The 17233-nt window shown below is 32.8% G+C and overlaps 1 protein-coding gene across 1 annotated transcript; it reads left to right on the top strand.

Annotated features, from left to right (window-relative positions):
* Positions 1-6115: 6115 nt before the first annotated feature.
* Positions 6116-17003, top strand: LOC139495333 (uncharacterized). The gene is made up of 9 exons (XM_071283637.1): positions 6116-6406; positions 9273-9560; positions 10986-11279; positions 11661-11945; positions 12914-13240; positions 14402-14686; positions 15045-15413; positions 15898-15951; positions 16794-17003. Exons 1-9 carry the CDS (start codon positions 6379-6381, stop codon positions 16865-16867), a joined length of 2004 nt encoding a protein of 667 aa, XP_071139738.1. The 5' UTR covers positions 6116-6378; the 3' UTR covers positions 16868-17003.
* The last annotated feature ends 230 nt before the right edge of the window (positions 17004-17233 follow it).

The following is a 17233-nucleotide window of genomic DNA, read 5'->3' on the forward strand; positions in this document are numbered from 1 at the left end:
TATCTAAACAATTTACTAATAGTTTGCAATTGAATAATTACCAACTATCTGTAAACAGGAGATAATAAAGCAATTATAAAAGTTATCAAAGGTACCAAGAATATAATTTAGTACACCAGACGTGGGTTTCGTCTACATAAGACTCATCAGTGACGCTCATATCAAAATATTTGTAAAGCCAAACAAGTTAATAGTTGAAGAGCATTGAGGATCCAAAATTCCAAAAAGTTGTGCCAAATACGGCTAAGGTAAATACGGTGTTAACTGTAGTTAATATATGTATGTAAGACGTACAACATGACCAGATTATGCGCTTTTGTATGTGATTTGATTGTAAAAACATTACCAATACCAAATTTACTGCGCCAAATGCGCATTTTGGCAATAAATCTTTCTTCAGTGGTGCTTGAGGATGAATGCAAGATATTAATTATCCAATATATTAAAGAATACAGATCGAGATCAATTCAGCGAAACTATATTTTGAACGAGCAAACAAATTCCATATAAATATTACCAATGTTATTTCAACTGATCGGGCGGAGCTTACATTTTAATTTGCATAGGAACAGTCTAATTGAAGATGTGTGTGATAAGGATGATTGCCGTTATAATTATTACTGATTTCTAATCACCTATCAGTGTCATCAAAGAAATTTATAAAACAATGACTGGACACATCATTGATGAGTTTATCCTATCTGTAGATGGACTGGTTTATTATTAGCGAACTGGTTAAACTCCGCCCAGTCAAGTGAAATAAATCGAGTAATACTTCCCATGGTAATCTATCTGTATTAATACTACGAGAGCCGTAGTGTAGTGGTTAGCGCATCAGACTATTAACACAAAAATTCCTGGTCCGATTCCTGTTCCGCGATGAACATTTCAGGGACTGAATTTTTGGCTCTCACTTGACAATATTAGCGGGTATGGTCTTGAGGTAACGATGATATGTCCGTCGGAAGGGGACGATAAATGAGTGACCCGTGTTAAGAGAGATCAATATCTCTTGCACGTTAAAGACACCGTTGTAGATTTCGAAAAAGAGCAGGCAAATACCGTTACATGGCATCACTCCCGCAAAGTGGAGAGGGATCAATATAAGTTGCAACACTTGTTTCCCAATCCACTATAAATAAATATATCTAAACTAACACTACTAAACAATACAAACTTTAAGACAAACTATATTTACTCAGCAGTGATAAACTACATCAACATTAAAATCAAAAACAAGTCATCGAACGTATAGAAAGTACATTAAGGATGTACTTAGGTGAGGTTAGGTGAAAATTAAGAAATTAAAATTGATACTATAAGCTGGTAGAGCATCAATTAAGGATAAAGATAAGCTAAAATATTGATAGGTCATGGACTTCCTTTTCGAGATATTTGAGATTTAAAATATGGCGGGAAAAGGCTGACTCGGACTTTTACCTTATATTTGCATTCGTATTATTTGTGTCTCAAAACAGAAGAAAGAAAATCAAGAATCTTCTAAAATTTTGGTAAATGACCTTTGATGAGCTATTAAGTCTTATATAAAAAAAAAATGGGTGTTATGGGGCAAAATATTTTACATTGTATTGTATGGAAAAATACCAAGGAGTCCGAACATTTTACACAAATTCCAAAACCTCACCTAAGTACATCCTTAAGTGATTAGTTGTTCTAATGGAAATTTGTTTTTAACGACTATTTTATTTCTAACATGTGTTATTCGCAGTTTATCTATCTGTTTCCATGGGTATCAAACATTTTGAAAATTAAATTGTACTGTGGTTCAAATATTAAAACCATAAATTAATGTGTTTCTAAAAAAGAAAGAATAGAGAATAATTGGTTATAGAATAATTTGTCGTTGAAACATATAAAGAATAGAGATTAATGAACTCTCTTTTATACTTGGTCAACGTAAAGTTATGGTTGACAAAGGCAAAGCCTACATTCAATTCAATTCAATTATCTAATCAACGAAACTTTGAATTTTTGAAATACAAAGGTTTTTCTACCTCAGGAATAGATTATCTTATAGCTGTAATTGGCAGAACTTTAAGGAATGTTTGATCCTCAATGCTTTTCATTCGAGCGTCACTGACGATTCGTTCGTAGACGAAACGTGCGTCTGACGTAAGTGTAAAATTTTAGTCCTGGTATCTATAATGAGTTCATTTACACCTCATTAATGTCCTGCGTCCAAAAGCGCTTTTCTGGATTTAACATTATCAGAGACGTTATAACATAAGCATTTAATACCTAATGATACATAGATACGAAGAAACAGTTTATGAACTACATGTAGAACCAAGCGAAACACATCAACTATAACAGGAAAATAACACTGAGGTGCAACAACACCAAACGCCAACATACATAGAAACGGACTATTTTATATTAACTGCCATATTCCTGACTTGCTACAGAAAATATTAAGAAGAAATGATGTGTTGATCATTGTTTTATTGCTAGCAAAACCTCCATCTTACATGGCTGTGTTTACAAATATCACCAAATGACAACACTGCGTCACAGGAATACGTACCCTCAAACAAGGCAAGAAATATTCATCACAGGGACATCCAAAATCGTCTATGGTAAACTTTGACTTTAAAAATCCAATGTGTTGAAACGACAATGAGTGTTCTATTGTAAATTTCTTAACTGCAGATTTAGATTACTTTGAACATACATTGAAATACGAATTCAATAATATATTGTCGACTTTTATCAATTATGTATAAATAATTGCAATTAATTGACCTTGTAGATTTTTGCGTATTCTAATGTTTTGGTTGTCACTTTTAATTAAAATTTAAAAAAAAAAAAAAAGAAAAAAAAAAAACACGAAAGGAAATCTATATACCGAAATTTAATATTATTTCAAACTCAGACAAATAAATGTTAGAAATTCTTTACGTTGAAAATTAATGTATCTTTTTTTCCTAGAACTGAGACAGAAAGACGACTTAAAACTATGATTGCAATTGGCTTTTTCAGAATATAGAGGAGTATGGATAATCTTATTGTTCGAACACCAAAATGAAAATAACTTTTGCCATTTGTTGAATTTCTATTGTTTATCACGTTTGAAACCAACCACAACGTTTTGGTGTACGCTTTTGGAAATATTACCCAGAATGCATTACATTCTGAAACGGCGAATTGATTACAAACATGAAAAATTCAGTCCCCTTTCACCCCTCATCTCAAATCTGTCTCATCATGTACCATTTTTTAATCTCATTTCAACACGTTCATTTTCACAGTGATATAACATTGCTTTATCTGTTTCTCTCTATAAATATAGTGAATAGCCAGTCAAGGTCATTAACGACTCTAATCATCACCTCTATATATTTTGACAGTATCAATAATATGCGATGCTTTTCCTGGCTATGAACACAGTTCTGATCCTCAAAAATAACAAAACAGCAGTGGTATGTACTTCGGCGTTTGCATTTGTAGCAGTTTAGTGTTTCTGTTATTCCATACTTTTTCAATTCCTTGTTTATCATAGAACCGTGTCAAAGAGAAGAGATTTGTTGTTTACACACAATTTTTGAGTTCCTCATTTTGAGACGCATTAGGAATATTGACGTAATTGGCAGGTTAGTTTGTTTTAATCCACCAATTTGTATGCTACCGAAATTAATGATTATTTTATGGAAGGCATTAATTTTGTATTTGATATCAAAATTGAACTTGGTCTATTTTACCTAATATGTAAGATAACATTTCATATGCAAGTGTATCTCCAATAAGAAAATGTAAAAACACCTGCAGTATATGTTGTTGATAAAAATGTCAAAATGACAGTCGTAAGGGTTGTAGATAAAATTTGGAATACTTTGGACATGGATAGTTTCATACGGATTTTTTCTGTAATAAATATACAGCTAATATCTATTTTTTCTACAGGTAAGACTATTTTATATCACTATTATTTTATGAGTAGAGTACATTTTTTCAAACTAAAAGCATATATATAAAACAACTGAAGTAATTTGTGACGTAAATAATGAGGGACTTATTTCTTGCTTCTCATGAGCAGTGTAAACGTGGTTTTATGTTCTCTTAAATTCGTACATTCAAAAGCTAACCATTTTCCCTCTTGTACAGCAAACAATACAATATATCAATATAACGATATAACTCAAAAGTCAAAAATAAATGTCAAAGAAACGAATTTTTTAATTCATTGTCGCCATATGTATCTTGATGTTCATTTATACTCTCTTAAAACAGTGACTTACAATAAAAGTACCAGTTCTCATCATATGTTTTGTTTTACAGAGTCTATATCTCCGCTTAGTACGCAAGTACATTCAGAATACATTTCCGTTTCCTGGTCAAGCCAAAACCGACAAAACGCGACATATCATCTTGTTTGTGACGTCATGGGTACACAACTGCATCGTGTTATCGATGTGAACAACGGTGAAACGAACACAACCATCATTTCGGAACACCCTGGATCCATGTACAAGTTAGCATTAGTTGAACGGACTCAAAACGGACTAGAACATGTGATTGGACTAAGTTTTCTCAGGACAAGTAAGTTAGAAAATACTTTATTTCACGATTCTGGCTCAGGTAATTCGTCAAATTGGATAAATTGTAAAATTTAGGAAAACGACAACGCCAACGTTTCGGAGTTGGTGTCAGTGTCATAAATAAATGCAATAGTAGTATACCGCTGTTCATAAGTCCTAAATCAATTGAGAGGAACCAAATCTGGGATGCAAAACAAAAACGAGGGAAACACAACAACTATAAGAGTACACAAAAGGAACAGGAACACTGAAATGCAATATAAACAAACGGCAGCATACATAGAAACGAACTGTTTGATAACAACTACTATATTCATGATATGGAATAGGACATCTAAAGCAATATGGTGGGTTGAACCTGGCAAACCTCCCGCTTATACGGCAATGTTGAGAAATATCACTAAAATGACAACACTACGTGACAAAATACAGCACAAACACACGCAAAAACACTGACCACAGATAAACACACAAACAAATAATGATGCTTGAATAGTGTTAACTCTTGTATATCAGATTTAATTGAGAATGGAGAATGATTGATTGTTGGTTGCTTAACGTCCAGTGGCAAATATTTCATGCATATTCAGGACGAGAACAAGTTCACAATAAATACAATAAGTAGGTTGATACAATAGAGGCCATTCAGGGACTATGGTCGGAGAAATTTGGACTGCCACCGGAAAAGGAGGGTATATGGATAGGGACGGAAATTTTGCCTTGCAACAGGCCACCTACGGACCCCTCAAAGAGTTGTTGCAAGGGTTCTTAACGTGCAAAGAGCGTGGCACTCTCTTTACACGAGACATCGGATTTAACGTCCCCCTTCTGACCGGACGTGACTGCGAACTTGATACATCCCGCACAGCCAAACGGACGCCCCACTTCGGCAAGCGTTTTACTGCCGGTCGGGAGAACACCAAGCGACCATATTTCTATACCCCAGTCACCCTTGGGGAGAGAATGGAGAATGAAAAAACGATTTAATAATTTACTAGAACTATATATATATATATCTTTTAATTATATTCATTCACTTAAAATGTGATTTAGTATTATCATTTTAACATCATAAAAAAAATAAACTAGAATGTGTATATGTTATTCGGAAATGATGTTGTTAAATTTGCATATTACGGTCGGGTGGAAATTCAAGTGCAATTGGAGGAAATTCAAGTGCAATTGGATTATATAGATTATGCTAGTAGTCCATTAAAAGGTGTTCAAGATACTATAGGCTATAGCATTTCTAGTGTATCTAGAACAGTCAATTAAGTTTAAAAAGAAGATAAATGTTACTGGTATACTAGTATTTTAAAATTATTAATTTACAAATAGAAGTAAAAAAAGTATATAAAGTTACAACGAGCATTGCAAAGTTAATGGCACATTCCTTTAGATTCTTAGTAGACTTCTCCTCGCCAAGTAATCTATTATCCTAATTATCCTTTTGTAGTAAATCAACAGAGAATTTTTTTTAATTGGTAAAGGAAGGCAGTTTGGAAATCATTAAAGTGCTTTTTAACAATTTTATAACTATTTTATAATTTCAGTGTGCAGTCAATCACACAGAAACATCACAGTTAGGGACGTGATACCATTGAATTCTCCAGGTTACCCGCATGATATTTTACCCGGTGTCGTCTGCAAATGGCACTTTAACAGCCAATCAGATGTGTGGTACAAAATATTGGCGGTAACACAGAATATAACCTCTGCATGTAATAGAGTTCTCACTGTAAATCAAATAAATGTCTGTTGGAATGATTCTTTGACAGTTTACAACAGCTCTATACAAATACTTCATCAAAACAGGCAAGAAATGAAAAGTTATAACATATCTGTAGAAGGTACGGAACTCACTCAAATGAACGCGACTTCTTTTTTCAGATCCACTATCTAACATGTAAAACGGTATAAAAAAACAAACTAAATATGATCTCTGAATATTGGTCAACATTCTCGGACTATTGTGTGTGAATATAATACGTTCAATGCAGACTATTTACTATCAATAAAAAAACATTATGGTGACCTATAGGTTACAATACACCATTAGATTTTATGGGCGCAGCCATTTTATGAGCATAACATGGTATTCAGAATTAAGAGTATGGCGAATTCTGATTGGTCGATATGTGCGCCCGTTATTTTTTATTATTAGAGACTTCGTGCACTCTGCTTTATACAAAAGGCAAAATAAAAATTATTCCGTAGCCCTAAAGGCACTGAGATGACTTTTCAACGCTAGGACAAGACACGTATTTTTAAGGGCAAAATTGATAGGCATGGGAGATAAGTACAAAATACGCTAAGAAAAGCAACGCGAACCTATATTTTTTGGACCAAAAAATACTGTCCTAATAACTTTTCTTTGATTCTAGCAAGGTTTCGTTAAAAAAATCAACTTCCTAAAGTCTGTGTCTCGAAAAAGGCTACCATTGTCGCCTATGGGGAAATTAATTGTTTATTTCAATCTATACAGCATCGACATTTCTTTATCATAGTGCTCAAAAAGTGTCAAAAACAGTCATTTTACTTGACATTTGATGTGAAACCGTATTTTTTGGTGACAAATGAAATATTGATTATCTAGTTTTTAAGCTATAGTCTGTTTCATATTTGTATTGCGTTTCACCTTAGAAACATGGGTGGGCTCGACTTTTGACTTACTGTGGAACGAATATGTCATTTTCTGAAGTTCTGTTGATTTGTTCGAATAGAGCAAGTACACGTCTAGAGTTTGTGAATATAAATCGATTTTTAAACATAACAATCTCGACCCAAGTGCTGTTATCGAAATTACCAAATTCAGCGAAAATGTACGGAAATGATCCCCTTCGAACATTGAAATGTTCACACGAATAACAAACTAAAAGAATAAGAATAAGCATGCCATTTTGTAGTTAACAAACAGTTATCGATGTCAAAACACAAATATTTACACATATTCCATATTTTGAAATGCTATAGTCTGTTTCAAAAATGTACTTTTATACGAAAATGGTTTCATTTAAAACTGTTGTTCAAAATTCACCGTAGTAGTTATATATTGGATTGGTTTTGGTATCAATACAATCAGTACTTGATGATATATAAAGAATCATTGGAGAAAGTGGGCATTATCTTCAGTCCCTTTTTAACAGTACCGCATTTACTCAAAAAAACAAAAAAAAATCTTCACATTTTTCGACTGGGGTCACCTCCGATAAAAAATTGTGAAAATTCAGAGAGTAAAGCCAGAACGGTTTGAAGATGATTTATTTGTGGCATATATATTTGTGCATCTAACGCACTATAAATTGCACGATACAAGAAAGTATTAACTACCGTATAGGTTACAATACACCATTAGATTTTATGGGCGCAGCCATTTTATGAGCATAACATGGTATTCAGAATTAAGAGTATGGCGAATTCTGATTGGTCGATATGTGCGCCCGTTATTTTTTATTATTAGAGACTTCGTGCACTCTGCTTTATACAAAAGGCAAAATAAAAATTATTCCGTAGCCCTAAAGGCACTGAGATGACTTTTCAACGCTAGGACAAGACACGTATTTTTAAGGGCAAAATTGATAGGCATGGGAGATAAGTACAAAATACGCTAAGAAAAGCAACGCGAACCTATATTTTTTGGACCAAAAAATACTGTCCTAATAACTTTTCTTTGATTCTAGCAAGGTTTCGTTAAAAAAATCAACTTCCTAAAGTCTGTGTCTCGAAAAAGGCTACCATTGTCGCCTATGGGGAAATTAATTGTTTATTTCAATCTATAGCATATTGTTTAAAATATGTTCTAACTATCATGTTCGCCTAGATTTCTATAACTTTTCTATATTCATCAAAAATGTTATCTCTTAAAATCGGGCAATATGGTTATAGTGTTTTGAATAAAGGTCACACAAAATAAAACATCCACTCTGCATTTTTGTATTCGTTTTTTTTTGTATAATTCGCTTAAAGATGATCTGAAATTATAAAATCAGCAAGCAACAGCAATTAAGTCATGAAATGTGCAAGTTAATCAAACATAATGATATAAGGATATAAAGTACTAAATGGTGACCCCATTGCCGGCAATGCTATTTTTAGCAATTATCTCCTTAAAAGGCGCTTTTAATAAACTAATTATGGAAAAACTGCTGTTGTCTAATTGAAGCTCGATATCTATTTGCGATTTTACCGCACTCAAATATATATGGTCCCATGGCTTTTCTTGGTGAATTTTGGGGTTTTTCACGATACCTAACGATTTCGCAGAAAAATTTCCCTAATTTTGAGCAACATAAAAAAAATATTTCCGGCCCTTCATATTATACATTTAAGGACAAATTTGTGCTTGCATGAAACTTCATTCATAATGCCTTCCAGAAGAAAAATATATAAAAGATATAACAACCAATCACAGAGAGCCATCTATTTTTATCTCTATGTCATGTTCCCTTCATAAAATGGCTGCGCCCATGTAATTTTATTTGGTACATTGTAACCATAATTACCGTTATTTGGAGATCAGCGCATATATATTTTACACTTAATGCCTTGTTCCTTTTTCTTAATAAAAAAAAAGCTTGGTGACGTATGTTTACTTTATTTACTATTAAATTTTAAAGGTTGTTTGAAATTAAACACACTTGATTCTATCTAGTGATGGTATGTGTCCTGTATTTTTAGTCCGAAAGATAAAATTCAAAATAAATCCTTTTATTTCAGTTGTGCCAGCTCTTCGTCCGCCGCAAAACATATCCATTTTGTCATCGAACAATGCTTTTCACATTTCATGGGATCTACATTCAACAGATTTCTCTGATTTCAAAGTAGTTGCGTCATATTTTGTTTATCCGTTCAATGGTACGTGGACGGATATGAATCTTGAATCTAATATAACTGGTCACATGGTTGATACATCGAATAACAGGGGAAACAAATATGGAATTACATTGTTTTTGAGATCGGAGTATGGTGAAAGTACCCACACAGACATAATTGATGCTCGATCTGGTAAGAAAATAGATAGTTAAAGACGAAACATACTACACATAAAACAATTAAGCTATAAAAAGATCTATGTATAATTACACAAAGACAGGAATGACGAAAAAGAAGCATAATGACCAAGTGATGCCAATCGTCTCGATTTGTTGAGCATCTCCTGCTATATATAAGCATAACCTAGTGGAGTTTTAACTGTTAACATTCTTGGTTTTTATAGCGTTTCAGTTGCTTAAGTGTTTTGGGTAGCGTGTTGTTGATTGCTATTGATTCTTCGTCTTATTTCTGTTTGTCATTTGTTGTTTCTTCGTATTAATTTTATTTTATTTTACACTTTTGGTATCTTCTCTGTTGTTATCCATTCTTTTGATGTGTTTTAGCGTTTAATTTAGTCATATGGTTAGGTACTTTTCATTAAGAATTTTCATTGGAGTTCGGTATTTTTGTTATTTTACCTCCACTTTTTTTGCCATGATTACTGTAAACCAACTAATTTTCGCGAGCGATTTATTTTCGCGTCTTTCGCGAGTTGAAAAATAACGCGAATATTAATCGTCGCGAATATGTTAAAATTGGAGTATTCTAAATTAAATACATCAAGCAAATTTGAAAATCGCGAAATTAAATCGCCGCGAAATGGGCTTCTTATGGCTAAACGCGAAATAAAGTATCCGCGAAAATAAGTTGGTTTACAGTATTGAATCAATTTTCTTAAAAGATACAAACAACTGATGGTCTCACTTTTCTTTTTCCTTGTTTGGCTTGATAAATATTTTGATATGAGCGTCACTGTTGAGTCTTATGTAGACGAAACACGCGTCTGGCGTACTAAGTTATAATCCTGGTACCTTTGATAACTATTGTTATGAAATGTCCAACATTTATTTATTTCGTTATTCATTAATTCCCTTTATTAGTAGTGAAAACCTAATTTTATCAGTCAATCTAATTAAACGCCGATTCAACTGAAGTTGAAATCATATCTTTGAACTTTAATGAACGATTGCTAATGAAAACTTTATCCTAATTAGTTCTAATTCAAATTGAATTTTAGTTAAGTAATTCTCATTCAACACTAATGACAAACTATAATTGTGCTAACTATAATTATACCACAAAGAGTCCTGCTGACACATATAGGACACTTAATTGAGATCAACCCTGTTTTATTAAGGTTCGTTTCGTACAGTTTATAGTTTTCTATTTTGTTTTTTATAAACTGTTGCTTGTCTTTTCGTCTTTTGTAATGGTTTTATTGGTCTATCTTTGACTTTCGAGCTTGATAGCTTTTGTACTTTCTGTCTCCTATTTTTCTATTAATTCAGGCGATGTTATATTACACGATCTTGTTTTACCTCAAACCTTTGTCACAAGCATTCATGATAGCGGTTATAAAATACGATGTGTTGTATTCATATCTTTTTGTTTTCACAGCATGCGTAAACAACGTTTCTTTGAAACCACAAGAAAGTTTTGTTTTGGAATCTAAAAACAATGTTCAAGACACATTGTGTCAATGGAACATAGACGTGGGATCAAACATTTTCTGGCTAAAAATATCGACCAATCATAATGATTGTACTGATAGTATCTTGGTAATAGCTAACCGGATGTTGACGTGCAAACAATCTAAATACTTATCGTGGATAGAACAAACAGCGAAGATAAGAATAAGCTACAGAACAGCAATCGATGGCACTGGAATAAGTTTTATTGTATCAATTGTTGGTAGGTAAAGGTTAAATCAATTTGCAATAAAAGTTAGTTTGCACCAGCCTATTGATCAGCACTCTGTTGTGAGTTTTAGTATTTCATTCCTATATTCATCTGTCGTATATTTAAGTTAATGATGAATTATTAAAAAAAACATTTTCTCCTGACATGACCTTAGTCGAATGTAGCACAATTTAAAGTTTGAATATTTCCAAGTCTTATGTCAAAATTCATATGCCTTGCATCTTTGAATTATTTGTACTCCCAGTAGATGCATATTGAGCTGGAAAGATAGTGTCAAAATACAGAACTGTACTTCATCCGACCTCTGGTAAAACTAACATTTTTCAGAGATTCGATATTTGGTCATATTCTATGTATGTTTATTTTTGTCAGATAAACCAACAAATCCACCAGACGATATAAATGTAATAACAAGAGGTTCTGCAATCGTGTTATCATGGAAGCGTCCAAATGATCGCCCGGAAGTCATTCAACACTACATAGTACACTACCAGATAGGTAGCAATTCAACAGATCATATGATGAGAATAAACCCCAACCAAACGTTCTTTAACATAGATACAGCTGAAAGTCAAGGTCAGATATTTGCCCTCAAGATAGCATCGGAAACCAATGGTGGAGTTGGTCACTTTTCAAAAGCAAATTTTATTCGCGCAGGTATGATAACTTGATACCCATTCCAATATACACCAGGCTGCTAATAGTGCATTTGCCAATTGTAGATTTGATTCTGTTATGACATATTATTCAAACAAATAACATCCCTTTGCCAATCGTAGACTGATTCTATACCGGACAATGCAAAGCATGATGAATTGAAAGTCATCTATCGACGGTTTAACTAATTTTTCATGAAAAATAATTTCTGATGTCAAAATTATTTAGCTTAACAACAAATTAATGTAATTAAAAGATTTAAAAACCTTAAAAATTACTCACATTACGCACAGGTAAATTAGCTCTCCATTGTAAATAAAAATTAATGTCCCTCATAAGGGAACAACTAAAAAAGGGATAACTCATTACAGGGTCAATTACAGGAGTTGACAAATAGACTATTGAAAGACTAAAAACTAAAATACCAAATGACAACTTGAATTAAAACTAATTTACAAAATATATACACAAAAACAACGTAATGAAAATGTAACTTTGTATATAAATAAAGTTAATATAGATAGCATAAATACAGAAATTCCCTATAGTCATATGAAATGGGTTATATTTATATATTATCTACTTCAAGTTCAGTTAATTTGAAGGTTAGGGTGGAAATTCATCAAGTTAAAATATCCAATCGTTATACTTATTTATCGTAGGCCATGTCGAAACATTCGTCCGTTCATGAATATCAGCTGTTGGTCAGCAAAACAGAATTCTAATAAGTTAAATGAGACAAGGCAAGAGTGTTCTTTGAAGAGAGCAGTAGTAGCTCAATAGTCAGTGTTTTTGGGACTGACATGATTGGTCGTGTATAGGTTTTTAAAGCTCTTAAATGTTCAAAAACTAATAGATCATTGACGTTCACTGTATTGGTTTGAGCGTTCTTGGTGACTGTAAATCAAGAAAAGCGCTAATAATTTTTATTCTCACGTAGATATGCAATATCTTTTTATTTTTTTCAGCTTGTGATGTTACTAAATTCATCTTACAAAGACAGTCACAAATTATTATTTTCCCTGGACATAGCCAGGCTACATATCTTCCGAATGTCCAGTGCACATGGACTTTCAACACGAGTGCTTCTCTTTGGTTTAAGATTAACATCGATACTCTGAATTTAGAACATTCTGATGGATGTAGGAAGGATTATCTCCAAGTGGGAAATTCTACATTTTGCGGAAGGTTATATAATAAAGAAATAGTGCATCGTAGTAATACGGTAAAAATAATGTTTGTTAGTGATGGTTATATTGGTGGAATTGGATTCATACTCAGTGTTTCTGCTGTAGGTAATAGTAATATTATTTTCATTTTGAATTTCGAATCATAGAAAACTAACATTACCTATAATCATTATGGCTTATAGCAAATACATTTCGAATTTTGGTGGATTGTACGTTGTATATAATTGGCAATTAATTCAAATCTTCTTATTTTTCATATAGCAGAGATATGGCATCTATAATCTGATAAATGATCACAATAAACCAATTTGCACTCTTATACACTACCTCGCTATGCGCATGAGTTCTATTATCTACAATAATAGTTGATGCCTGTAAAGCACGAATTCCAGCAGAATATATATACACTATCTCGCGATGCGCATGAGTTCTATTATCTAAAATTATAGTTGATGCCTGTAAAGCAAGAGTTCCAGCAGAACATATATACACTATCTCGCGATGTGCATGAGTTCTATTATCTACAATTATAGTTGATGCCTGTAAAGCACGAGTTCCAGCAGAACATATATACTATATCTCGCGATGAACATGAGTTCTATTATCTACAATTATAGTTGATGCCTGTAAAGGACGAGTTCCAGCAGAACATATATACACTATCTCGCGATGCGCATGAGTTCTATTATCTACAATTATAGCTGATGCCTGTAAAGCACGAGTTCCAGCAGAACATATATACACTATCTCGCGATGCGCATGAGTTCTATTATCTACAATTATAGTTGATGCCTGTAAAGCACGAGTTCCAGCAAAACATGCTTTGTTTCAAACATTCCTTTATCGTCTCAGCCATCTTATAGTCGATTTTCTTCATTCAGTCATGAGATTTGTTAATTCTGACTCTTTTCCTAACATACACCAATAGCGTTTGTGTATATTTTTAGAGGAGGGCTTTCATTACATGAACTTGCGGTTATGAGAAGTATCATAAAAGGTGCCGATTTGCTTAAGTTATAAGTCATAACTAGTAGAAAACCAGACAATCAATAATGTAACCAAAAAATCATATAGACAAGCAACATGTACTAAATAGAACACTTGGGACGAAGCAACACAAGTTTTGCAAAATATTTTATTAGAATTCATAATCTCGTTGCACGGTGTTAATACCTCATATTAAAATAAAAAAATTGTCAAACCAGATTTTTGAAACAAAACAAAAACGTACCCTAAAGACCATAATGCTTTAAATTTTCATTTTAGGAACACCTCCTGACAAACCACGAAATATATCCATAAAACCAGGAACGTATGGGTTGATGGTCACGTGGGAACGACCTTTATACAAAACAGATTTCATAGAAAGCTACAGTTTGTTTTATGAGCATGAATACACATCGGAACCAGTCAAAATGCTGTTATCAAAACATCAGTTTTCTTATGTAATTGATACAACCAAATATCCAGGTACCAGGTTTGAGGTTTGGATGAGCAGTACTGGAGATGGAGGTACCAGTTCGGAAACAAGTCACGTGTTTGCATTTTCTGGTACATGGCTAGTCTCTCTTTATATATGCGTGTATTTTAGAGTCTTTACATTCTTCTTGTCGTAACTTTAAATGAGATTTGAAAAAACCCTTCATAAATTAAAATATACACTCTTTGATAAAATCATCATAAAATTTACAGTTAATTACATATAAATGAATTGCATTTTGAATGTATAACTATAACTTTGATTTATCATCTTATTCGTCTCAAAAACACGTGCTAATTCGACAATTGCAGAACCTGGTATTAGATCTTTGATGATCGAAATCAACGATAATGATCGATTTGTTCAAGCTTCATGTATAAAATGGTACAAAAAGTGAAGTGATTAGAAGAGTTCTTTTTTTCATTTCAGGGTGTGGTGGAAATATAAACATATCTAACACATCCTCTTTCATTATCACACCATTTTATGGAAACTGGCGCCCACGTGATGCTTTCTGCAAATGGCACGTGACATCACAATTCAGTTTTCTCTTGCAAATTATGGATGTTAAATTACCTCAATCAAATTCGAGTAGTTGTGATCATGTAACTGGCCAGTGTGGCCACCTGACTAACAAATGCGATCGTATAACACTGGAAATCTCCAACTACGGTAAAATTTGTGACCAGCAGGAAGTGTTGAAAACTTATCACATTCATGAGAAAGAGGCTGATTTTTCTCTTACAGCTAGAAACAACAAAGATGACATTAAGTTATTCCTTAGAATAAGTACCAGCGGTATGTTTCTTTCAATTTTTTTATATGTGTAAAAATCTAAAATGGAAATTGTTTGTTAGTAATTACGTTTTTGATTTCTCCTACCGACAAAGATGGTTATTGACATTCTACAAGTTCTTAATTTGTCATGTGTATTCAAACAATTGATCTCCAACCTTGCTTTTATTAAAGTGAGTAGTGTTTGGTTACCTGTGAACAGTTTCTAGAGTGTCTTCTTAACATATCTTTTGTTTTTGTCCTAATTTTATGATGCGACTTACAATTTGTTTGCCAAGTTGTTCCGTATTTTTTTAACAAAAAGTTGAGGTGCCGTCTTTATGGTCGACATTCAGACCGTGTAATCAAAATATGCATTTCATGAGACTGGGGGGAAATTTTGCTTGGGGCTTAGATAAAATTTTATCGTTAAGATCTAAATTCATGTGCAGGTTTCTTGTGATAGGACAATTTGTATGTGCATTGACTGTTCATATTTTACTTCCAGAACTGATGGACACAACATTCCCACCAAGAACAAAGCAACCAGTGTCAATGTCGGGTAAGTCTTTCATTATTTGACTGTATACTAGTTCTACTGTTATCTTTCATGGCTAGTCATCATATAAAAGTTATCTATTTTTAAATTAACAAACGCGAACACCGAAAGATAGCTTGAAACCGGATGAAATATTATCTACTAGTATTTGAAATATGTCAAATTTTGTATCAGTTGACCAGAAGTACTTGCTAAAATAAGTGGGTTATATATGAGGTTAAGGGGTGATATAAAGCAGTTTTATCAATGCTTATCAAGCCCTTATAAATACAAAACAGAAATAAAATGATATGAAGCATAAAACATATTTATGGAAAGGATTGAGACAACAAAATTTAAAGTTGATTTATTGAAAAAAATATTTGAACGTGCAAAAGCATTTTAAATTAAATTTATTGGTAACTTCTTTAAAATAATTATTTTCTGCAAGGTTCGAAAAAAAATCTACACGAATAAAAAAAAACATGATCACAAACTTTTCAAAGTCATATTGTCAAAAAGCCCGAGCTTTTGCTAGTCACAAAACCAGGTTCAACTCAACATGTTTTCTTTTAATGTCTTGTACCAAGTCAAGAATATGACAGTTGTTACCTAATAATTTCTATGTATGTTACATTGTCGTTTGTTATTTGTTGCATTACAGTGTTTCTATTGTTTTGTTGCTTTCCTCTTGATGAGTTTCAAACAGCGGTACACTACTGTTGCCTTTGTTTAAGATCAAATGAATTATAGGAACTGTCAGCTTTGGTTGAAAAAAAAGAAAGATCAACACATTAATGCTACTCTTCGTCAAATTGTTTAATTCTTTACTTACTTAAACTAAAATTATGTTTCTTTTATTTTAGGTTGCAGTCAGTATATTCTAAAAACATTTATGTTATTCACAATTGTTATTTGTCATATTTCTACCACAGATTAAAGCTAATAACCTCATCTTAGTAAAGAAAGCATGTGCTTCAGTATAATTCTACCATATAATAAAAATATACAGCATATGTGAGAATAACAACATTGTACCATACAAGCATGAAACAAACAAATAAATCTCAAAGTTGTCCTTGGATTTCTTAATGGACAGAAAATGATTGTGTTTACATCAATTTGTATTGTTATCGACCCCCGTTCCTGATGTCTTTTACCGTTCCTATAACCCTTCATATGTTACAGGTCTTTTGTTATGTGCGTAGTGTTTTGTGGACTTTTGTATCAAGTTGAAGCTGTACCTTGACCTAAAATTGTTTACTTTTATAAATTGTTACTTGGATGGAGTGTTGTGTCATTGGCA

Source organism: Mytilus edulis, chromosome 11, assembly GCF_963676685.1.
Source record: "Mytilus edulis chromosome 11, xbMytEdul2.2, whole genome shotgun sequence".
NCBI lineage: Eukaryota > Metazoa > Mollusca > Bivalvia > Mytilida > Mytilidae > Mytilus > Mytilus edulis.

What these genes read in the sequence shown, in the direction of transcription:
- LOC139495333 (XM_071283637.1), top strand. Translation starts at nt 6,379, where the DNA reads ATGAAAAGTTATAACATATCTGTAGAAG. An exon ending in CATAATTGATGCTCGATCTG is followed by an intron (nt 9,561 to 10,985) that starts GTAAGAAAATAG and finishes TTGTTTTCACAG; the next exon opens with CATGCGTAAACAACGTTTCT. An exon ending in GCAACCAGTGTCAATGTCGG is followed by an intron (nt 15,952 to 16,793) that starts GTAAGTCTTTCA and finishes CTTTTATTTTAG; the next exon opens with GTTGCAGTCAGTATATTCTA.